This window comes from Neovison vison, chromosome 3 (genome assembly GCF_020171115.1).
Source record: "Neovison vison isolate M4711 chromosome 3, ASM_NN_V1, whole genome shotgun sequence".
Lineage (NCBI taxonomy): Eukaryota > Metazoa > Chordata > Mammalia > Carnivora > Mustelidae > Neogale > Neogale vison.
In genome coordinates this window covers 178,217,929-178,241,403 of record NC_058093.1, presented here as the reverse complement: position 1 = coordinate 178,241,403, position 23,475 = coordinate 178,217,929, and the positions used below count along the sequence as shown (strand labels likewise).

Here is a 23,475-nt window from a genome sequence, read left to right as displayed (position 1 = left end):
TTAGTGTATTTGACTTTTGTTAAGTAGAAATAAAATAGCATATTAGCAATACGGAATTATAGATGAACATAAAGAACAATAACTATGAAATGTCCGGTTCTGGAATAAAAAGTTAAGAGCAGATTTTATTGGTGTACCCAATAAACTCATGTGGAAGAAAGAATATTTTATAAAATTTGTGGAGTGTTCAGTTGAGAAGAGAAAATGCTGTGTTTGGATTACAGTATACATGTTAAGGACATAATGATAGTTTCTTCCTAAGAAAGAGTAATTTATGTAATTTATGTTTTTAAAGATTTTAATTTTTTATTTATTTGAGAGAGAGAGCACAGAAGGAGAGGGAGGAGCATACTCTGTGCAGAGCAGGGAGCCTGACGTGGGGCTTGATCCCAGGACCCTGAGATCCTGACCTGAGCCGAAGGTGATGCTTAACTAACTGATTCACCCAGGTGCCCCCAAAAGAGTGATTTATGTTTAACAGGAAGTGGAGAGAATAGTTCCTACGGTTAGCTGATTCCCTTTCACTGTCTAGGGTTCAGTTTACCATAAAGGCTGAAAACTATGCTCTTTTGTATTTCATTGGTGGTCTAAAATTTCAGTTTGGATTTAATTTTTTGCTTGAAACCACAAGAATACTATGGTGATACCTTTGGCTAAGGGAAATGAAGTCATAATCCATTCTGAACTCTTATTCAGGATTAGGATATAATAATGAACTACTATAAACACTGCTATCAGGAAACTGAATTCAAGTATCCTTGTTAACTCCTGAAAATAAATAGGTATTTGACAATTTCCTATCCCAGGGACAGCTCTTAGAGTAAATTTGGTGGATATCCAATAATAAATCAAAATGCTTGTCAAGGGGCGCCTAGGTGGCTCAGTCAGTAAACCGTCTACCTTCAGCTCAGGTCATGATCCCTGGATCCTCTCTCTCTCTCTCTCAAAAATAAATAAATGAAATCTTAAAAAAAAAAAAAAAGTGATTGTCAAAGTGACAAACATGTAAATATACATGAAACACTGCCCTGTGTTTTGTAAGGCAGCTGTCCAACCCAGACCAAGATAGAATTCATGGATGGACAATTGAGAAATTTAAGTAAACTCCTTTGATAGCATCAGCAGGATTCTTGTGTGAAGCCTATCAAAACTCTACTGGCATGTCTTCAGGTGCCTGACAATGACAGCATCTCGGTGGTAATCATGTTCAAGTTTCATGGAGACTAAAATTCTCTGCCAGATTGTGTGGAAAAATAGCATATAGGTACAAAGGTCATTCAGCCATCAGCTAGGCTCTCCGGTCAAGTCTAGAAACACATTCTGTACCCGTAAAGACCAAAGCTTTTTCTGTTCATCTGTTTGCTTTTTTTTTCTTTAACTACTACTACTACTATTACTACTACTACTTCTACTTCTCCTTCTTCTTCTTCTTCTTTTTTTGAAACTGGATTGTCACTTAGACCACTAGAATACGTTCACTTGTAAGTAAAACCAGGCATTGCTTTTCACCTGGATGAGATGTTTTTAAAACTGATTGTTGGTGGTATAGGGTTCATAGATGATTTCCATTGCTGAAGGTGATGGAGTACCACCTAGAGGAATCATGACGGGAACCCGACCGGATGGTTGGCGGGCTCCCTCCCTACTGGGGAATACGTCCTGTGTGATCTTTACACCTTCAGGGATCCCCGTGTTTCTAAGAGACACCAGGCTTCCAAGAGGGTTTGCCTGCCTGCATAGTCCATTCCCCCTGTCTTCTCAAAGCTCCAGTCAGAGCTCTGTCTCCCACTAGACCGATGCCCCTCCTTGCCATCTCCTCTCCTGCTTTGGCTCTCTTGCTGGGACTGTTGCCAGGGCCACTCACTGCTCTTCCTGCTCCCACCTTTATTCCTTTGTTCAGACGCCAGAGTGGTCTTTTAAAAGTATCCATAAGACCTGATCATTCCTCACCTTGAAATGCTCCATTGCATTTAAGAGAAAACCCAGCCACATAAACCGGCTTACAGAGATGGTTACACTCTGGCCCTCGCTCGCAACTTCTACCACGTTCTTCCCTGCACCTGCTGGGTTCCAGCTACCTCCACCTTCTTTTCTTTTCTTTTTTCTTTAATTTTTTTTAAATTTATTTGTTTGACAGATCACAAGTAGGCAGAGAGGCAGGCAGAGAGAGAGAGAGAGAGAGAGAGAGAGGAAGCAGGCTCCCCGCTGAGCAGGGAGCCTGCTGCAGGGCTTGATCCCAGGTCCCTGGGACCAAGACCTGAGCTGAAGGCGGAGGCTTTAACCCACTGAGCCACCCAGGTGCCCCTCCACCTTCTTTTCATTGCTTGACCACACCAAGCTCATTTTGTTCTTTGGACCTGGACACTAGTCTGTCTGGAAGGTATTTCCCAATGACTTCACAGGGCAGGTGCTTTTTTTTTTTGAAGATTTTATTTTATTTATTTGACAGATCACAAGTAGGCAGAGAGGCAGGCTGAGAGAGAGGAGGAAGCAGGCTCCCTGCTGAGCAGAGAGCCTGATGCGGGGCTCGATCCCGGGATCCTGAGATCATGACCTGAGCCAAAGGCAGAGACTTTAACCCACTGAGCCACCCAGGTGCCCCGGCAGATGCTTCTTGATGTCAGAATGTTGACTTAAACACCGCTCCTTGGAGAAGCCCTCCCTAACTGCCCAATGTAAGCAGCCGCCATCTACTTTAGATTGGATTCTCGAATAACATCTATGTGCCGCTGACAGTTTTTCCCCCCTTCAATTAGAACATAGGCTTCATTAGAGCAGACACCCATTTGTCTTTATCTGATGTATCCCCAGGCCTCAGACCAGTTATTTAGGAAACAAGGAATGTATTAATGCCTGAAGAAATGATGTAGCCAGAATTTCTAAACTTATAAATTTCCTACCCAAAGTAAAGAAACTTGGTGAGGGTGGTATAAATGTACACTTCCCTTTAAAATAGCAGAACAAATTCTCAGACCTGTAAGGTGCTCTTTCCCAGCCTCTGGAGTTCAGGAAACCCCATTTGGGAATTCAGCTGCTTTTGTCAGAGTGATCACAATCCAGATGTCCTAGAACAGAGCCTGAATTGGTTCTCTTGCCACCCTCTCTTATGGATTTAATTTGCAAGTGGTTTGTCCTCTCGGGAACTTTCCTCTCCTAACTGCTACCCCTGAACTCTGTTCTTCGCTCAGGTAAGCCTCTCCGCTCTGCCCCCCCCCCGCCCCCTCCCCCCCAGTACATATAGCAGTCAGCTGCTTCTTTGGTTTATTGAAAAGTATTTAGAGGGCTTATGGGAATGACCAAATATTCTTGGTATTTCAGAGATACGTGTGATTTTATGCCCCGGTGTTTGGTACCCGTTGGATTAGGAAAAATGATGATATGTTGACAAGATGGACATCCTCATAATCTCATCTCTGTCTATATTCTAAACGGTACTTGTTAATTCCTCTGCTTCACACTTTTTTTTTTTCTAAACGTTTTTGAGCTTGAAAAGCTGAAAGCTTACCAAAAATAAACCAGGTTGCTCAGAAGTATTACATAAACGAAGAGTGTTTCCTTCAGCTTTTTCGGATGATCTGGGTATTGCTTCAGTGAGAAAAGCTAATTGAGTCAGTTAATGAAGCCTTCAGCTGAGGGTGCAGTGGTGGGGCGGCAGGCTTTATTGCTAGTGCCATGATTGCCTGCCCTAGTTGAGTTATGCCCTGGGGGCCTGTGGGTGAGATCAGTATCTGTCCTCTTCTTTTTTTTTTTTTTTTTTAAGATTTTATTTATTTATTTGACAGACAGATCACAAGTAGACAGAGCAGCAGGCAGAGAGAAAGAGGGAAGCAGGCTCCCTGCCAAGCAGAGAGCCAGATGCAAGGCTTAATCTGAGGACCCTGAGATCATGACCCAAGCTGAAGGCAGAGGCTTCATGCACTGAGCCACCCAGGCGCCCCTGTCATTTTTTATCTTCAAGGACAGAATTTTTATAGATTTCATGTTGTTAATACAACAGTACCTCTGGCTCTCAGGAATCCTAGAATTTTAGAACAGAAGAGAAGACATATTCCATTGAGGTCACAGAACATGTGGCGCACTTGAGGCCAGTTTGTGTCCTCCTGGCCCAGCAGGGTGCCTCTCCTGCACTTTGTTTTATCCCTGATTTCCCTTTATCCTCCTGAAGTAGCCTGTGATTTTTTTACTTGCACCCAATGCTTAAAACTAGTCATTTCACTTGGGACAGAAGGTTTGTGATGATTTTTCTATCAGACGAGGCTTATTTCCCATGGCAGCCCTCTGTACCCCTGCAGGCTTGTTGATAGCCCCCTTCTCTGGACTGGCTTCTCACAACCTGGGCGCCGTGGTTGGTTGCTTCTCGGGGGTCTCCTGTCAGTGTGTACACTCCTTGAAGCAGGGGACTGTGGTTTTTGTTGTTGTTGTTGTTTTTAAATCTTGTTTCTTAAATTCCCAAATCTGAATTGTAGATGTGCTGTCATGACATTTTTGTCTCCATAAAGATGGATCTTGGTAATCCTGGGAGGTTTGCAGTCATCATGGTAAAAGTAATTTTTTTTTTAAAGATTTTATTTATTTATTTGACAGCGAGAAATCACAAGTAGTCAGAGAGGCAGGCAGAGAGAGAGAGGGAAGCAGGCTCCCCACTGAGCAGAGAGCCCGATGTGGGACTCGATCCCAGGACCCTGAGACCATGACCCGAGCCGAAGGCAGTGGCTCAACCCACTGAGCCACCCAGGCGCCCCGGTAAAAGTAATTTTTGAATGATCGTGTCATCTTCATAGAAATTCCAGCTTTCTGCTTCTATAATCATAAAGCCAGCCAATAGGAGTTGGTACGTTGGCTTGTAACAGTTGAAGTTAGTATGGCCAAAAAGCTTATTTGAGAAAAAGAAAACAAAACAAAACTCTCTAGCATCCGTGCTGCTCGTCAGAAACACTCAGCATCTCAACTCGATTGTCAAGTTTTTGAAGATACTTGGTAGGGGCTGGTCCTGAATCCCATTGTTTTATGCTTTGAGGAATAACTCATCTACTGTTGCCACCATCGAGGCCTCCTTGCTTTATCAAATTGGCCTAATTTTGAGCTGAAACCATGAAAAAGTCCAGCTGACCCCTTCTGATGTTAGTGATCCTTCTGGCCGCCAGCGAGGTGGTCTGGGCAATGCCACGAAGTCTCTTTGGCCTGATCAGACAGCCTTGCAGGACCTGGCCTCTGCCTGGCTTGTCTCGTCGCCCCTCAACACTCCCCACACACCCCTTATGTTCCAGCTGCAGCAGACCGCATGCTCTCACACAAGTAAGTTCTGCTGATTTTTCACACTGCCCTTGTCTGGTGAGTAACCTCTGGATAGAACTCTCTGCTGTCTTCTTCCTTTGCGCACAATTCCAGACGTGCAGTTGACCGGCATTGGGAGTCTACATTGTAGACTGAATTGGGAGTAAGGAGAGGGGCGCTCTTCCAATCCCTAGCGTGAGCCGCCACCCAGATGGAAACCCTCCTACTGAAGTGGGGAAGACCGCAGTAGAGCAGAGAGTGTCGGGGCATCAAGGGTTTGGAAGGAAATGTGTTCAGTTCAGGTGCCTCTGAGAGATAGCCAGGTAAGCGAGGTGGGAAGTCGAATTGTATATATGGATTTGTAGCTCCGAGAGGTTCCAGATTGAAGAACTTCTACTTTGTAGTTGTCATTATATTTGAAGTGAAGTGGAGGAGCTCTCCAAGAAAGAGGGTGTGGAGAATGTGATGGACCCCAAGGAGTCAGCAGATTTAGAAAGGAAATGGGAAACAGGCCATGAAGAGGCCAAGGGAGACGAGAAAAGGTAGTCAGAACAGGTAGAAGGAAAATCAAGAGTGTCCAAAGCAGAGAATTCAAGGATGAGAAGGGAGGTCACCTGGGATTTACTGGCTTGTAGGGAAGTTATTGGTAACCTTACTTAGTAAGGTGTCCTAGAATAATCGGGGACACTCTGAAGAGGGAGTGGGAGGGAGAGTGTGGTTGGTGACCAGGTGGAACAACAGTTCCTTCCAAAGAATGGTTCTAAAGAATAATGAAGAGGTAGGACTCATTCTCTCCCCACTGGAGGGGGAGGGATGGTGGGTTCAGAAGAGTGGAGTGTCAGTGAGTCCAAGAGCAGGCTGACTTGCTTTCCTGTATTGTTGCTTTGACTGTGGTTTTTGTTTTTTAAGATGGATGGTATGAGGGCTCTTCTTCTTCTTCTTCTCATAGGCAGAATCCAGTAGAAGTGCCAGGGGATAGTACCATCTTATAGTTGGCTCACTGTTGATGGTGGATACTATTCTGTAGTCACAAATAACTGACATTTATATACTAGCCTCTTTTCTCCTATGAATTTATATTTGAAATAGAAGAGGAAAAAAGCTTGCTTTTTTAAAAAAGTTCATCCATTTTAGTCTTAAATCCCTGAAGACAGGTAAATAGTATAGAGAGGGTTTTTTTTTTTTGTTTGGTTGTTTGGTTGGTTTTTTGTTTCTTTTGTTTCTGTTTTTGCAAAGTGCTTGATTATTCAGTAGGAATCCTTTTCTGTGCATAAATGGCAGATACGTACATTGAGCATTTTCCTGCACGAAGTCCTTGCTAGGTTGGTGTCTTTTTTTTTTTTTTTTTAAGATTTTATTTATTTATTTGACAGATCACAAGTAGGCAGAGAGGCAGGCAGAGAGAGGAGAGAGAAGGAAGCAGGCTCCCTGCTTAGCAAAGAGCCTGATGTGGGGTTCCATCCCAGGACCCTGGGATCATGACCTGAGCTGAAGGCAGAGACTTTAACCCCCTGAGCCACCCAGGTGCCCTGTAGGTTGGTATCTTCTAATATGACTGAATTTTAGTATCAGCAAGAGAGGGAGGTGAATTTGAATAGAAAAGCTAATTAAGCAGTCTTGTAGTTGGGAGATGGAGATTTTACAATGCTACTTCTAAAAGTGGAAAAGATGAGGAGAAATTGACTTTTTTTCTTCTATGGAATAGAAAATTGGAGGTGAAAAGGAACAAAGGCATGACCAGTTTTTATAGGTGAAACAAACTGGGGATTGGGACTGTGACTTCATTTGAACCTGCGTGGACTCCCTTGGAAGCTCATCACTATTTCTTAATTTCTTGGTCATTTACTAAATCTCTCCCTGGGAGAGGCATTTACTAAATCTCTCCCTGCGAGAGGCATGAATATAGTGCCAGTTTCTTGAAAAATGGAGGCTTCCTCTTGCCCCCTTACTGGAATACTCAAAGTCTTGACTTCAACTTTTAGGCTTCAGAGTTTCCAGAAGTCTAAGCCTTTGTTTTTTAGTTGAGGTAGAACCCAGCTGATAATGTAAACTTAATTTCAAGAAAGGGCAGAGTTTAAGCCAAAACATTATGTGTCATCTCTGTTTAGAATTACAAGCAATGGTGTTCGCTTCTAGTAACTGAAATCATGGGCAGCTCCGTTTAATCCAAAGTGAACATATGAGAAGAAGAGGGAACGTTGGACAGCAGTAGAGTTTACCGAGCTAGAAAGGGAGGTGTGCGACTTTAAGTGGCAAAGGTCATCCAGGAAAGCGAGGAATGAGCATAAGAAAAGCCAAACAAGGGACGCCTGGGTGGCTCAGTGGTTAAAGCCTCTGCCTTTGGCTCAGGTCATGATCCCAGAGTCCTGGGATCAAGCCTCACATCGGGCTCTCTGCTCAGCAGGGAGCCTGCTTCCTCCTCCTCTCTCTCTCTGCCTACCTCTCTGCCTACTTGTGATCTGTCTGTCAAATAAATAAAAATCTTTAAAAAAAAAAAAAAAAGAAAAGAAAAAAAAAGCCAAACAAAAACAAGGCCGTGCAAATATCCTACAAATGTGCTTTAAGAAAATGTTGTGGCATTTGGGTACAAGACGAAGTGTCCACTCTAAAATTACGAAAATAATGAGTTAAAGTTAAAAGTGCTCTATTTAGATGCTTACGCTTTTAATTGTTTGCCATTTAAAAATCAGTTCCTCACTCGCTTGTATCGGTACATGGGTAGGGAAGAAGACCTAAACATTTTGGAAACTGGATTTACAGATGTAGTCTGTCGATGCTCTTTACCTCTAGGTACAGTATGAACTTACGCCCTTTCAGATATGTGGAGTTACGTATGGATTCTCGTGAGACTCCAGAACGAAGAAGCCTTACATTTTTAAGGTTTATTGCTCTACCATCTCTCAGCCACCATGAAAGCTTTATTTTATTACAATTAGTCAAGAAACAGCAATGATTTTCATTCATTATATTATTCATGTAGTGCCGGGGAAAATAATATGCTTCAGAAGTATTTGACAAGTGCATTGGTGTTTATTCAGGGTTTGAGGTTCTGTGACTTACGTTATCTATGACAGGTAAGGTATCATATGGCATGTTTGTGGGTAGAAAATAATGGTAGGTTATTTTATTTATATAGTTGATAGGTGGTTGCTGGGTTCTCTTTTGCATTTTTATTTGGCTTTTGTAGAGTGGGCAGTCTGCCTTAGGGACAAGTCATGAAATCAAAGAGAAAAGCAGGTCGCAGAATGGTTTCATGACAGCATAATAACACTGACACTCAATATTGGGATGTTTTTGTACTGATCTTTCTCTTTTAATTCATGTTTATTTATTTATTAAGGTCATGTGTTTAGAAAGATTCCTATTTTAACATGCACTGGACAGCGTTTTAAAGTTTGCAGTGCACGGAAACGTCCATCCCAGGGAAGTCTGTACTAAAACCACATTTGTGTAAAAACTTCTAATGTTTACAAAGACAAGGAGACTGAAAGAAGGTAATGAAAGAGGTGGGAGACGTCTGTAAGAAGACAAACCGTAAGGAGATCTCGAGTTCGGGGTCTTCCACTCCCTTCCTCACACCCACCGCACTCAGTCATCACTAATTTCCAGGCTGAACCCTTTGTTTCATGGAAGAGGAAGCAGGAGGCCAAAGAAATTATGTCTGTCATCTACCCTAACACATGAAAACTCATTTGCTGCTAATTATTTTCACGTATTAGAACTATAAAGATGGTACAGAGATTTTAAAGTGAAATGAACTAAAAGGTTCATATTTTGAGATGTGATCCTGGTTTTGCTTCAGTAACCATTTGACATCTAATTATTAAGTTAGAGCTCTTTGCCAAAACACAGATGATAGGGAATCTCAAATATGATACTCATAGAAAATATGAGATATCGAAGGTAGCCAACATTTTAAAAAATATGATTTCTATGCAAGAACTGCCCTTTGGGGAAGAAAATTAAACATTTTTTAAAGGTTTTATTTATTCATTAGAGAGCGAGAGAGAGAGACAGAGGGAGAAGCAGGCTCCCCATGGAACAGGGAGCCCAACCTGGGATTCCCAGGACCCTGGGATCATGACCTGAGCTGAAGGCAGACACCCAACTGACTGAGCCACCCAGGGGCCCCTAAGCATCTTTTTAAAATGTACTTTTTTAAAATTAGTCATTTGCGTTTTTTTTTTTTTTAATTTTATGATTTCATGACTCTTTGGGTACTCTTACAGAGAGTCTCTAAACCACTTAAATATTTTCTTTTTGAGTTTTTGGAAAACCCGTTGACCTGCTGGTAAAAGCATTAGCATGTGATCAGACCAAGATAACATCTATTACCTGTAGGGAGGTTTCAGCTCTGAAAGTTGTAACTGAGTTCTCTTTTCCATTAAATATAGAAAAACCTACTTTTTCTCACTTGAGAGATTTTACAAAGCTTAAAGACTATAAGGAACAGTTATTACACATTCATGTGTATGGGTGGATATGATGAGGGGTTGTTTTATTAGTTCTTGAAATAATTATTCAAATACCTACGATGGTCCAGGTACTATGTTGCTACCGGTACCACATGTAGAGTAGCTATGTAAAAAGGGAATGCCTCTCTCAAGCTGACACTTGAGGAATGGGGAGTTAGCCACTTGAAGAGCACAGGAAAGAATGTTCTCACAGAGAATACCATGTCTAAAAAACCTAGAGGCAGAAAACCTTGCTGGGCTTTGCCAACTAAATGGAGGTCACGTGGCCAGATCATTGTGGGAGAGATGGGTAGGCACTGCCACTGGGCATGGATCCGGTGTTGAGGCCTAGGCTTGTGCTGGAAGGCCATGGCAATTAAGAGTTTGGATTTTTCTTCAAACACATTGGGAAGCTATTAACATGAGTGCTATGACTAGATTTATGTTTTATGAAGATCAGAATAGAAATGGGCAGGAATAGACAGGGAAGAGGAGGTTTATTAGGGAGTTCAGGAAAGAAATGATAGCTTGCATGTTGGCAGGGGACCAAGTCAAGATATAGTTTGGAAATCTATATTTTTATATAGGTATTTGTATATGTATGTGCAAAATTATATATTTTGCAAAACTTTACGTCCTATATTAGAGAAAGTAAGGAAAGGAAAATCTCAGGGCTGATTTCTGGAATTCTGACTTAAAGGAATGGCATTGCCATTTAGTGGAGTGAGGAAGGAGAGGGAAGAGAGGAACGGACTTGGGAGAGAAAAATCTAGAGGTACTTGTGAGCTATCAGTGAGGAATGTCAAGTGGGCAGTTGGGTTTTAAACCTCAGAACAGAGGTTCAGACCAGAGGTATGAGTCTATAAGCACTTGGCTTCTGGAGGTATTTAAAGCCCTGGGAAAGCATAGCATTAGCTGAGAGAAAATACCAAGTGAGAAGAGGAGAGAGCCTGAGCTGAGTTTTCCAGAAGATTCCCACTTGTAGAGGCTGGATAAGAAGTAGTCTATAAAAGAGAATGAGAAGATATAGCCTGAGGGATAGGAGAAAAGCTGGGGGGCTGTGGTGTGTTATGAACCCCAAGGGAGGGAAACCTGCTGACAAGGAAATTCTCATCACCTGGGCCGGGGCTGCTAATAGGTGAAATGAGATGAGGGCAGAAAAGTGTGTGTGGTCCGTGGCACTGTTCACCTCAGTGGGGGTCAGACTGGAGTCCTTGCAGGGAGAGGGGAAGGGAGGAAGTAGAAGACAGTGAGGTCAACAAAAATTTTTTTTATTATTTTTATTAACATATAAAGTATTATTTGCCCCCATGGGTGCAGATCTGTGAATCATCAGGCTCACACTCTTCATAGCACTCACCACAGCACATACCCTCCCCCAGCCACCCTATCCCTCCCCCTCCCAGCAACCCTCAGTTTGTTTTGTGAGATTAACATCTCTTATGGTTTGTCTCTCTCTTGATCCCATATTGTTTCATTTTTGCTGTCCCTACCCCACAAACTCCCCTCTCTGCCTCTCAGATTCCTCATATCAGGGAGGTCATATGATAATTGTTTTTCTCTGATTGACTTATTTCACTTAGCATAATACCCTCTAGTTGGATCCACATTGTTGCAAATGCAAGATTTCATTTCTTTTGATGGCTGCGTAGTATTCCATTGTACATACATATATACCTCATCTTTATCCATTCATCTGTTGATGGACATCTAGGTTCTTTCCATAGTTTGGCTATTGTGGACATTGCTGCTATAAACATTTGGGTGCACGTGTCCCTTTCTCCAGCTCCTTTAGGTGTAGGGTTAGGTTGTGTACTTGAGACCTTTGTTGTTTCTTGAGAAAGTCTTGTATTGCTGTATACTTTCCATTCAGGACCACCTTTGCTGTGTTCCACAGATTTTGAACTGTTGTGTTTTCATTTTCATTTATTTCCATGAATTTTTTCAATTCTTCTTCAATTTCCTGGTTGACCCATTCATTCTTTAGTAGGATACTCTTTAGCCTCCATGTATTTGAGTTCTTTCCCACTTTCTTCTTGTGGTTGAGTTCTAGCTTCAGAGCACTATGGTCTGAAAATATGCAGGGAATGATCCCAATTTTTTGGTACCAGTTGAGACCTGATTTGTGACCCAGGATGTGATCTATTCTGGAAAATGTTCCACGTGCCCTAGAGAAGAATGTGTATTCTGTTGCTTTGCAGTGGAATGTTCTGAATATATCTGTGATGCCCATCTGGTCCAGTGTGTCATTTAAGGCCTTTTATTTCCTTGCTGATCTTTTGCTTGGATGATCTGTCCATTTATAATGAGGGTGGTGTTAAAGTCCCCTACTATTAATTGTATTATTGTCGATGTGTTTCTTTGATTTTGTTATTAATTGGTTTATATAATTGGCTGCTCCCATGTTAGGGGCATAGATACTTAAAATTGTTAGATCTTCTTGTTGGGCAGACCCTTTGAATATGATATAGAGTCCTTCCTCATCTCTTATTGTTGTCTTTGGCTTAAAATCTAATTTATCTCATACAAGGATCGTCACCCCAGCTTTCTTTTGATGTCCATTAGCATGGTAAATTGTTTTCCACCCCCTCACTTTAAATCTGGGGGTGTCTTTGGGTCTAAAATAAGTTTCTTATAGACAGCATATTGATGGCTTTTGGTTTTTTATCCATTCTGATACCCTGTGTCTTTTGATTGGGGCATTTAGCCCATTTACATTCAGGATAACTATTGAGAGAGATTAATTTAGTGCCATTGTATTGCCTGTAAGGGGACTGTTACTGTGTATTGTCTCTTTTCCTTTGCGGTCTACTACTTTTAGGCTTTCTCTTTAGGACCCCTTTCAGTATTTCCTATAGGGCTAGTTTGGTGTTCGCAAATTCTTTTAATTTTTTGTTTGTTCTGGAAGCTTTTTAATCTCTCTTTTTTTTATCTCTCTTATTTTCAATGATAGCCTAGCTGGATATAGTATTCTTGGCTGCATATTTTTCTCATTTAGTGCTCTGACTATATCATGCCAGTTCTTTCTGGCCTGCATGGTCTCTGTGGATAAGTCTGCTGCCAATCTAATATTTCTACCATTGTATGTTACAGACTTCTTGTCCTGAGCTGCTTTCAGGATTTTCTTTTTGTCACTAAGAATTGGAAGTTTTACTATTAGATGATGGGGTGTGGACCTGTTTTTATTGATTTTGAGGGGGGTTCTCTCGGCCTCCTAGATTTTGATGCTTGTTCCCTTTACCGTATTAGGGAAATTCTCTACTATAATTTGCTCCAGTGTACTCCCAATATTATTATTATTCTGGAATCCCAATTATTCTAATACTGTTTCATCTTACAGTATCGCTTCTCCCTCAAATTCTCGCCTTGTGGTCCATTAGTAGTTTGTCTCTCTTTTGCTCAGCTTCTTTATGCTCCATCATTTGGTCTTCTATATTTCAACAAATTTTTTTGAGAAGCTGTAAGTGGAAAGCAGAGAAATATGGTCTAGCTGATGGAGAATGTCAGATGGGGGAAGGCTATTTTTTTTAAGGAGATGGGAACCCTTAGAGCATGACTATATTTTGGTAGAATTTTATTCTGGAGAATATGTATTAGATTGGCCCTGAACAAGCATAGTGAGGTTCAAGGAAGACAAATGAATTTCTGGAACAGTCCAGAGCAGTTGAGCTGTGCTCCGTGAGTTCATTCAGGGGCCCAGGTTGGAAGGGGTGGCCTTGGCATCCTGAATTTGAGGCCTCCATGACTGAACCTGTGGTGACCAGGTCGATCATTTTTTTCCTAGCCAATGAGAAAAGGAAACCTTGGGCATGTGCCCTTGCCTTTATGAAGATGACCTAAACACTGCAGACATATTCTCTCTTTTCTCATTGGTCCAGACCTCATCACCTGACCTCAACTTGCTGTGGTCTCAAGCTGGGTGAAGGAATGCCAGCTTAAACAATGTTTAATTACAATAAGAAAGATGGAGAAAATGTATTGTGAGAAGAGTCCATTTCTTCCACTCCTTGGGATGAGGAGAGGGGTTGGATTAAAATATATTTACTTCTGTTTTGGAGCACCTGGGTGGCTCAGGTGCTTAAGCGACTGCCTTTGGCTCAGGTCATGATTTCAAGGTCCTGGGACCAAGTCCTGCATCAGGCTCCCTGTTCAGTGGGGAGCCTGCTTCTCCCTCTTCTACTCTCCCTGCTTATGCTATCTCTGTTGAATAAATAAAATCTTTAAAAAAAAAAAAACCTTAAAAACATACTTATTTCTGTTTCTAAGCCATGGGCAGTGCTTGACTTCTATTTGGCACTTAACTGAGAGTTTAGCAAATTGAATTGACTATTAAAATTGACCCTCTCCCTTCTAAAAGGTTGAATTTGATTGTAGGCTCTGGATTACACCATAACACCACCTTTCCTTCTCTCTGTTTTTTTCTGTGGACTTAATGCTTTCTAGTAAAAGCATACAAAAGGGAGTATAATATTTACTTTGAAGATTTGCTTAAAATTCTAAAGCATAAAAGGAAAAAAGAAAATGTGTTCGTTTTATTTGGATCACTATCTTGTTCAGTGTTTGGTCTTGATATTTACATATGCTTTGGGCAGCTGAGCACATGCCAAGTTGATATGTCTTTTAGTCAACAGAAAGGATGGCTGGTGATTGTAAATAGGATTGTAGGTTGGAAACATGGATGTAGCATTTAGCTTATGACATAGATTGGTATTTGTATGCTCCCTCTTCTTGAAGTTATTAAACATTCTCCAGCCTGTGTTGCGAAAACAGAACTAAATGGTGATTTTGCTATGGAGTAGTATTTTGCATAATTCCGTATTATACTAACGGGTGTATCATTTGCTTAGAGTGTTACACTAGCCCTTTGTTCCTGATACTTTTACCATAAAAGTATTCTGAAATAGTTATCATCTACCTAAGATAAGAAATTACTTAAAGTGACATGGTAGCCACCGGCACGGCTCCTGTCTTGCTGTTTTTGGCAAAAAACTGCTATAAGCGTAGTGGCATGCCCATTAAGAGGGGGAGGAAGGAGCCTCCAGGAAGTAAGTTCTTTGGTTATGGTCAGGTTCCATTCCCTCATTTGACACATGTGGAAACTAAGGCACAAAATACTGAAGTGTCTTGACTAGCAAACTATTACAAGATGGTGGTTCTATTTTAGAAGGTGTTTTCAGGTGTAAGAAAAGATTATTATATAATATATTAAGCTATGTCATGTGAATCCCTCATTAGCTGAGACAGACTCCTCTTTGAACTGTCAGGGGAAACAGGAGGAAGTCAGGAAGAAGCTGCAACTTTTCACTGGTGAAGGAGGGAGAGGTGAAGCTCCCAGCCTCCTTGCAGCCCCGCTGGACAAGCCCAATGTGGGACCCATTCCACGTCACCAGCAAAGCCTCTGTTGCCTTTGTCACTGTTCACTCAAAAAGGGCGGGCAGGATTCTGAGAAAGCAGAGGAAGGGCGCTTGCTCATGGAAGGATGGTGGGTTTCAGGGGTTCTGGAGGCAGAGCAGGGGCTCTGGGTAGAGGTAGGAAGGGAGAGGGAAAGAGAAAATGGTTTCTGTTATTAGATTATCCTTCCCAGATATAGATCCAGCTGATGCAGAAGATTCATTGCTCTGAAATTAAATGTGTCTCAGATATGTAGTTATTAGGCCATTACTTTAAAGTCATTTTCTGGCCATCTGTGGCAAAAATCTAATAGGAGTAAAACCTGGGATCATTAAAAATAAGTGTTTACTTCTAGTTAAATGTTGATTTTTTTGAACTGTCTTTGTGGTAAATGGACGTTGTCTGTTAGGGTTGTGCAGTAGGAAGGATCCTGTTGGATTGCGTGTATGTTTCCCTTTTTTGACTGTGGTCCTGTGTAGCCTTTCCCCGTAGCATCCTGGTTTTGTGCCTGGTTTTTGCGAAGGTAATTACACCAACTGATGGGACCTTGACATTTTTTGTTTGCAGAACAATCAACCATGACGACCGAATCTGGCTCAGACTCGGAATCCAAGCCGGAGCAGGAGGCCGAGCCCCAGGAGGCGGCGGGGGCGCAGGGGCACGCAGGGGCGCCGCAGGGGCCAGGGCCCGAACCCGGCAGCGAGGAGCAGCACCAGGCCCTAGAGCAGTTCCAGGCTGCGGCACACAGCACCCCCGTGAGGAAGGAGGTGAGCCCCAGGACCCAGGCTGCCAACCTGGTCCCTTGCACCTGCTGGCATCACCCAGAAAACCACTTCAGGAATGTTTACTGACCTTTGCTAGGGTCTTGGCTGACCTTGGTCTCCTAGCACTAGGGGGAACTATGAGGGGTCATCTGTTTTCCCCTTCCGGCCCCAGGCAGATGGGAATTTATGCTGTTTTAAGACTTTCAGTGAATGACATTCCACAACCTTGCTTGGTAACGCCTTCATTTGATTAAAGCACTTAAACCCACACTGAAATCTGGGTGGCAGGTTATTGGTTTTATCTGGGTTTACAGGAAGGTTAGACACCATGCCAATGGCTTTAAATAGCCTCCTCTAATTTTTATTCAGGCTGGGGTTTGAGTTCTTTTAATTCTTCCCAGGGGTCACTCTGATCCTGATGTTGCCAGCTACTTCGAGTGAATGTTCCGGTGGGTCTCCTTTCCCTCCCTCATGTGCATGTGTGTTTAACTCTATGATTGAGTCATAGTTAAGTTGTCACAGGTAATGTGACTATTTCTTTTAGAAGCTTTCATACCAAATAGTGTGGCTTATACTTGGGGTTTAAATGAATCCATATTTAAAGTATTTTGGCTTGAAACTTCAAACCTGAAATCAGCATGCGTCAGGGTACCCACTCATGCTATGGTAAGCAAATCTGGGAGTCCCTGCAAATGATTGACCTTTTTCTAAGTTGGAAGTATATGTGTCAAGCTAGAAATTATAGAAGACGTTGAGAGAAGAGACACGAAATCAGCATGTTAGTGAAATTCTTTGGAAGGCACAACACAGTATTACAACATTAAACTACGTTTACAACCTGATGATTTCTTTTCTCCCTAGTATTTATGTTCTGCTTTTAAGCAGTATTCAAAATAACATTTATTTTCACATTCTGTAGATAGATGCTGTGTCTGATCTAAAACGTTTCATGATGGGGAGCTGGAGGTTATCCTTCCAACTTATTAAACTTATTAAACAAAATCTAAGGAGCCATTGTTGTCATCACGGTTTCCCTTTACCGTTTCTTTTCTTTCTTTCTTTCTTTCTTTTTTTTTTTTTTGGAGATGTGTGGATGGTGGTGTTTTGATTGTTCTTAAACCTTCAGAAACTTAAAATTACTAGGCTGGGTATTTTTTCCTCCCCGTTCTTTCCTCTTAACTCTGAAATGAAATAATGGGAGAGTGGGAGATAATTGTTCCGAAGAAAGAATTTCTGGGCCAAGACGTGATCCATGTATTTTATTTTCTGTATTTATTTTCAGGTGTCTGAAACAAAATGAGAGAAATAATACTAAAGCACTTTGAGGGGAAGGTAGTTGGCTGAGGAGTCAGGAGGACCAGTGACTCCTGCCTCTTCCCCGGGTATTTTAGTTATCTCAGAGATCTCAGAGAACGCAATCAGCCTCTGAGCCTCTGCTTCCTCATTCACAAGATGAAGGGATCAGAAAAGACCGTTTTCTCAGGTTTTTCTGCTCTTGGCTTCTTTGATTCATACTAGGATCCCAGTTATGCTGGAGGTGAAGTACGTTTTGGTAGTCCGTGATGATGAAAACATGGGCTTGGCCAGATTTGAATTCCAGGCTGTCATTTTATGGGGAATTGTGGAGGCTGTGCCCTCGCCCTTTTCTCTCCCATGTGTAAATGAGGGTGAGGAGACCTGGATATCTACCTCCCAGAGCTGTCATGAGGATTCCATGAAACAGAGGAGTTGCCAAAAGCGTTGATAACTGATATTTTTAAATTGTAATGAATTATATGTGACCGTAGTGGATGTTTCATTTGAGGTCCTTGGTCTCCTCAAGTTGTTGAAAATAGGTGCGTGAGAGGCTCAGTGATGGGGTTTGTGCTTTAAGCGTTTTTGGAAACAACACCTCCCTTTGAGTGCTGGTGGTTTCAGGGGTGTCTGGAGCTGACCTAAAATTAGCCCAGAAAGCTTTGTCTCATACAGATTTTATTAGAGGAAAAATGAAATTTCATCTTCCCCAATACAGAGTAAAAGTTGATTCCAGGTAGTGAGGTTTAAATAAAAACATAGCTTCTGTTGACTTTGCCTGGGATGAGATGAAAATGTGAATTAAAAGTGCAGAAATCTTGGCACGCCTGGATGGCACAGTTGATAAAATATCTGACTCTTGGTTTCAGCTCAGGTCATGCTCTTAGGGTCCTGAGATCGAGCCCCTCTGCCCCCCCTCCCCGCTCCACAGTCTTGGAGCTTAAGATTCTCTCTCTCCTCCTCCTTCTGCCCTTCCCAACTCATTCTCTCTCTATAATATAAATAAACCTTAAAAAAAAGTGCTAAAGTCTTATGTAAGTTAGAAGCACTTAGCAAATATATGATCTAAAATTCCAAGGTTTTGTGGTACCTGGGCAGCTCAGGTAAGCAGCCGACTCTAGATTTCAGCTCAGGTCATGGATTGTGAGATTGAGTTCTGTGTCTAGTTCTGTCCTCAGCAGGGAATCTGTTTGAGATTCTCTTTCTCCTTCTGCCCCTCCCCCCAAGCTTGTTCTTGCTTGCTCTAAGTAAAATAAAGAAATCTTAAGGAAAAAAAAATTCCAAGGTTACCAAACTTTTTCAACTAGCTTAAGGCCAAAATTGTTTGACTTTTTTGCAGCACTGTTTTAATACTTGGACATGAAAGACTAATAGTCACCACCACCCCCCCCCCCAAAAGTTGGACCAAGTTGCTAGAGCAGGTTTTCTTTTATTTACTTGTTTTAGCTACCTCTAGCCTTCTCAACTATTCTGGCCTTTGAAGTTGTTTTTTCAATTTTTTTCATGGTCTCTTCACTCAGCAAATTGGTCTTTTTATTCTAAAGAACTTCACACAACTTTGCTCTGAATTCCTGTGTAAAGTAGTGGAGGAAGGGACTGTTTTTATAATCCAAAGGGAAAACCAGATAGAAAATGCCTTTATGAGCACAGAAATCCATACCTAAAATCCAAAATAAATACATACCAGAAGATAATTTTGTGATTAGAGCATCATAAAATTGTAGCCACTAATAAGAAAAAAAAGTTGAAGTGATAAACCTAAGTAAATGTTTATTGTCAAGATCATGTGCTTTTTAGCTACTAGGAGGATAGTATGTTTATGAGAGAAGAAAATTCAAGCTCACTCAAGGGGCATAAACTGAATTTCACAACATGTCTTTCTTTGGTCTGTCAGTGTTCATTTGCAGACTAGTGGAAATAATAGTCTGGCCCATGAGTTGAATTTGCACATTAATACCAATGGTGGTTATTTAATAGAAGAAAGTATTGTATGGTGACAGATGCTAGCTACACTTGCGGTGAGCACAACATAATGCATAGGGTGTTTAATCACTATTTTGGACAAGTGACACTATTTGTAATGTTGTGTCAATTGTACTTAATGTAATACGTGTATGTAAACAGACATAGATTAAAGAAGGGAGGTGACACTGTCTCTGCCCAGAGAGATTTCCAAGCATATTTATTGATTCAAGGGAGAATTTAACTATTCCTTAGGACATCGTCTGCCAATTCTGAGTCTAGCCTGGACTCCGTTGTTGTGCTTTGAAAGCAGATTAAAGCTTTTGGACAGATTTGATCTGCTCTTACACTGGCTCATTACAGTGACAGGGGAAACGGACAAAGGAGGATTACTTTGTGATGAATTTCAGTGCTGCTGGCTTCATTGAATTGATTTAGAGCAGAATCAGATATTTTAATAGTTGTAAAATTACTGAGAAGATTAATACTTAATCTTAAAGTTGATCAGATATCTTCTATGTATATGGAGTGGGTCATAGAATATAGAAGGATCCAGTGAATGAAGGAAATAGAGTGCAGTGGATAAAATCTAAATGATATAAAGACTGTGCTGGCTAATAGTGCCTTTTTTTTTTTTTTTTAAAGATTTTATTTATTTATTTGAGAAAGAGAGACAGTGAGAGAGAGCATGAGCGAGGAGAAGGTCAGAGGGAGAAGCAGACTCCCCATGGAGCTGGGAGCCTGATGTGGGACTCGATCCCGGGACTCCAGGATCACGCCCTGAGCCGAAGGCAGTCGTCCAACCAACTGAGCCACCCAGGCGTCCCTAATAGTGCCTTTTTAAAAAGTCAGGAGTCCATTTGTATCCCACTTTGCTTAGTGAAGTGTTGATGGCACTTGCTAACTCCGTGTTTCTAAATTAAACCCTGAAGTCAAACTGAAATGAAGCCCCACTGGTAGATTTAAATGGCAAAAGTTATGAAGGTGAAAGCATTAGCATGATAAATATCCGTGTATACGTAAATGTCCATTCACAGTCTCCTGATCTAGACCTCTCTCCTGCTCTGGGAATTAGGAAAGTCTATGTCTACAGGGTTCTGCTCTTGCCCGAGCAATGCAGTGTTTATTTCCTGTCTTGCAGTGAACTCTGTTCATTGTTTGCTCTTCACAGGTCACTGACAAGGAACGGGAGTTCGCTGCCGGGGCTGCGAAACAGCTCGAGTATCAGCAACTGGAAGACGATAAACTTTCTCAGAAGTCATCTAGCAGTAAGCTATCTCGATCTCCATTAAAGATTGTCAAAAAGCCTAAAAGCATGCAGTGCAAAGTGATACTTCTAGATGGGTCAGAATACAACTGTGACGTGGAGGTAAGTGCGTATTTAAATTTTTTTTGGGGGGGGGGGGTCCAAATGTTGAGAACTGGAGAGTGTTGGTATGAGACATAGAAGATGCATTCTTGTTTTCAGAACCCTGGAAAGTTATTCAGTCCATTTTTCAATACAAAATTCTTCCCAGAGTCTCTAATAGGAAATCAAATTACTGAAAGAACTTATAATGTCTACGAAATGGTACAATCAAAAGAAAAATCTTAATTAAAAACAAATTTCCAACACTTTCCATGGTAGGATAAAAAAAATGGGGGCCTTCAAAAATCAAGTTTTTCTTTAATATCTTATGAACTATCATTTAAATGAATTTACTTTTTCTACTTGAGTAGTTTTACTTCTTCTATCCAGATAATTTCATTTTTCTATTTTAAGTTATTTAATAATATCTTTTGTACTTGCATCATTGCAACTTTTAATTGGTAGGAACTTGTAAATTTCTGTACATAGCCTTGGTAGATTGGTAGGATCATTTGAACCATGACTGTCCTCCTCTTAGAGTCATTTTTTAAATGCACATCGCGTACAGCCTGAGTGTAAAAGGGTCTACTATCCTTTGTTCTTTTGCAAAGAACGCGAAAATCCCTCTCGGAAGAGCAGTTGAATGAGTTTTATCAGAGATGGTTAGCACAGCCAGGTTAACAGAGGAGAGCGACACAAACCTGTCCGTAGCAGGGGAGATGGGTGGCTTCTCCCTGTGTCCCGGAGAACACATAAAGGACCTGAACTGAAACCACAGGAGCGCGTCTGGGTGTGAGCGAGCCATAGCACCTTCTCCCTGTGGCTGGAAGGGGACAGTTTGCTCTTTCGGCAAGGTGATTGAGTTTCAGGTTGAACATTTCCTTTTTCTTTTTATTATGTTCAGTTAGCCACTGTCCGGTATGTTTTTATCCCAGGAGCATATGCCTCCCACGTCAGCTGCCTGCCCTTGGCCATGCAGAGACGTCACGCAGCCCTTCCCCCCAGCGCCTCCCATCACGTGTCTACACAGGGCACCTCTTCTGCTCTGTGTGCCCGAGGCTCTCCCGGGCGCCACAGGCAGTGTCCATGTGTCATTGTGCCTTTCTAGGCCTCCGAAGACCCCACCAGCCCCAAGCCCACCCGATTTCCCTTGCTTCTCTCTCCTTTCTGCTTTCCCTGCACTCCCTCCTCATTCCTGTTCTGTTTCGCGTAATGCCCTCCTGCACCCAGTCCTTTTCTTGGATCGTAAGATTCAAATCCATTTCATGTTGATCATGTCATTGATGGTAGGATGGGATTGGTTTACTAATTTGCAGGAACATAGAGGAAAAAAATTTTTGAAAAGAAATTCTTAGATCAAAAGTTACTGTATCGTATATTAATTGATCGAGTTGTTGTCTCCCTGTCACCTGACAAATACTGATGGGCTGTGACATGGAGGGCAAAGCATGTTCCGAGGGTCCTGTCTCAGGCGTGCTATGCACAGATCCATCTTTGACTTGTTTTTTTTTTGGCTTTGACTTCGGCAGGTTTCTGACCTCAGAGTGTCCAGTTACTGATTGAGAGCTTTATTCTTGAAATTGGGAGATCCAGTAATGTACTCCCACCTGGGTTTTACTCTGGAGCTTAAAGGACTTTTGTAGCCATGAGAGAGATTGTACTTTGCCAGGGTGGATCCACTTTCTGGAAAAATTGATCTACGTGAAGCTTTTTTCTTAATTCTGAGACGAGTCTTTCTGTCGATTGTATTATTAATGGAATAAACAGGTTGACCTGGCCATTGTCTAGTCATGGCAACCAGAGCTTTCTAAAGGAGAATCTAAAAGTTTATAGTGTTTTGTGTGGGGGAATAGATGCCTCAGGGCTGAGTGATGTACATGAAGTATTGATCATGTGGCTAAACTTAATTTACAGCCCAAGCTTCTAATGTATTAGGGACATAATCTGTGTTGTTGAGTTCAGAATTTTTATGTTGTAGTTAATTTTGGATTCAATTCAGTGTTAACTTTCAATGTCACTGTGAACATTTTGAGTGACATGGCAAGGTTGGTCAGTTATTTTCTTTTATAATTTTTCTATAAAGTTGAGTTCATTTTTTTTTTTAAGATTTTATTTATTTGAGAGAGAGAAAGTGAGCACAAGTGTGTGTGTGGAGTGGGAGGGCAGAGGGAGAGGGAGAAGCAGGCTTCCTGCTGAGCAGGGAGCCCAATGCAGGGCTTGATCCCTGGACCCTAGATGACCTGAGCCGAAGGTGGACACTTAACTGACTGATCCACCAGGTGGCCCTGAAGTTGATAGATTCTTAAGAATTAACAGGGGCGCTTGGGTGGCTCAGTGGATTAAGCCTCTGCCTTTGGCTCAGGTCATGATCTCAGTGTCCTAGGATCGAGTCCCACATTGGGCTCTCTGCTCAGTGGGACGCCTGCTTCCCCCTCTGTCTCTGTCTGCCTCTCTGCCTACTTGTGATCTCTCTGTCAAATAAATAAATGAAATCTTAAAAAAAAAAAAAAAAAAGGATTAAGAGTAATTCTCTTTTCTCTGGGACACAAAATCCTTGGCCAGCAGAATATTTTCAGTTTTACAACAGACATTGGTAGTAGAGGAAAACATGAAAACATGGTCACTGCTGACTGACATACTTGTGGAGACAACAGAGAAATTTGGGCACGGTAAAGTGAAATGGATTTCTTTGTAGCTGACTGGTTGAAAAACAGATTGTGAATCAGCAATGTTCTCGAGGCGGCAACAAGATATAGCTGAAAACACATATTCAAAGTGACTCTTGATTTTAGACAGGAATTGGGGAACATAAAACCTTGACTGGCAGGGTACTTGTGGTATAGTAGGTAAATGGTGTTGAACAACATTGCCCTAGGGAAGGTGTCCTTCAGTTTTGCTCTCTAGTACACAAAGTTTTCATCAACGTCTTGGATGAAGGCACACGCCTAACAAATAGCTGAACGATACTTTTAAGTGACGACCAGCCCAC

General features: G+C 41.8%; 1 protein-coding gene across 10 annotated transcripts in view; it reads left to right on the top strand.

The window, feature by feature from the left end:
- EPB41L3 (erythrocyte membrane protein band 4.1 like 3) overlaps positions 1–23,475 on the top strand; it is a 147,837-nt gene that overhangs the window by 42,181 nt on the left and 82,181 nt on the right. For all 10 annotated transcript variants that reach the window (XM_044243368.1, XM_044243362.1, XM_044243360.1 and 7 more), the window contains exons 2-3: positions 15,687–15,886; positions 20,310–20,507. In XM_044243368.1, the coding sequence (XP_044099303.1) occupies positions 15,698–15,886; positions 20,310–20,507 (387 nt within the window). In that variant the 5' untranslated portion in view covers positions 15,687–15,697. The remainder of the gene's footprint in view (positions 1–15,686; positions 15,887–20,309; positions 20,508–23,475) is intronic.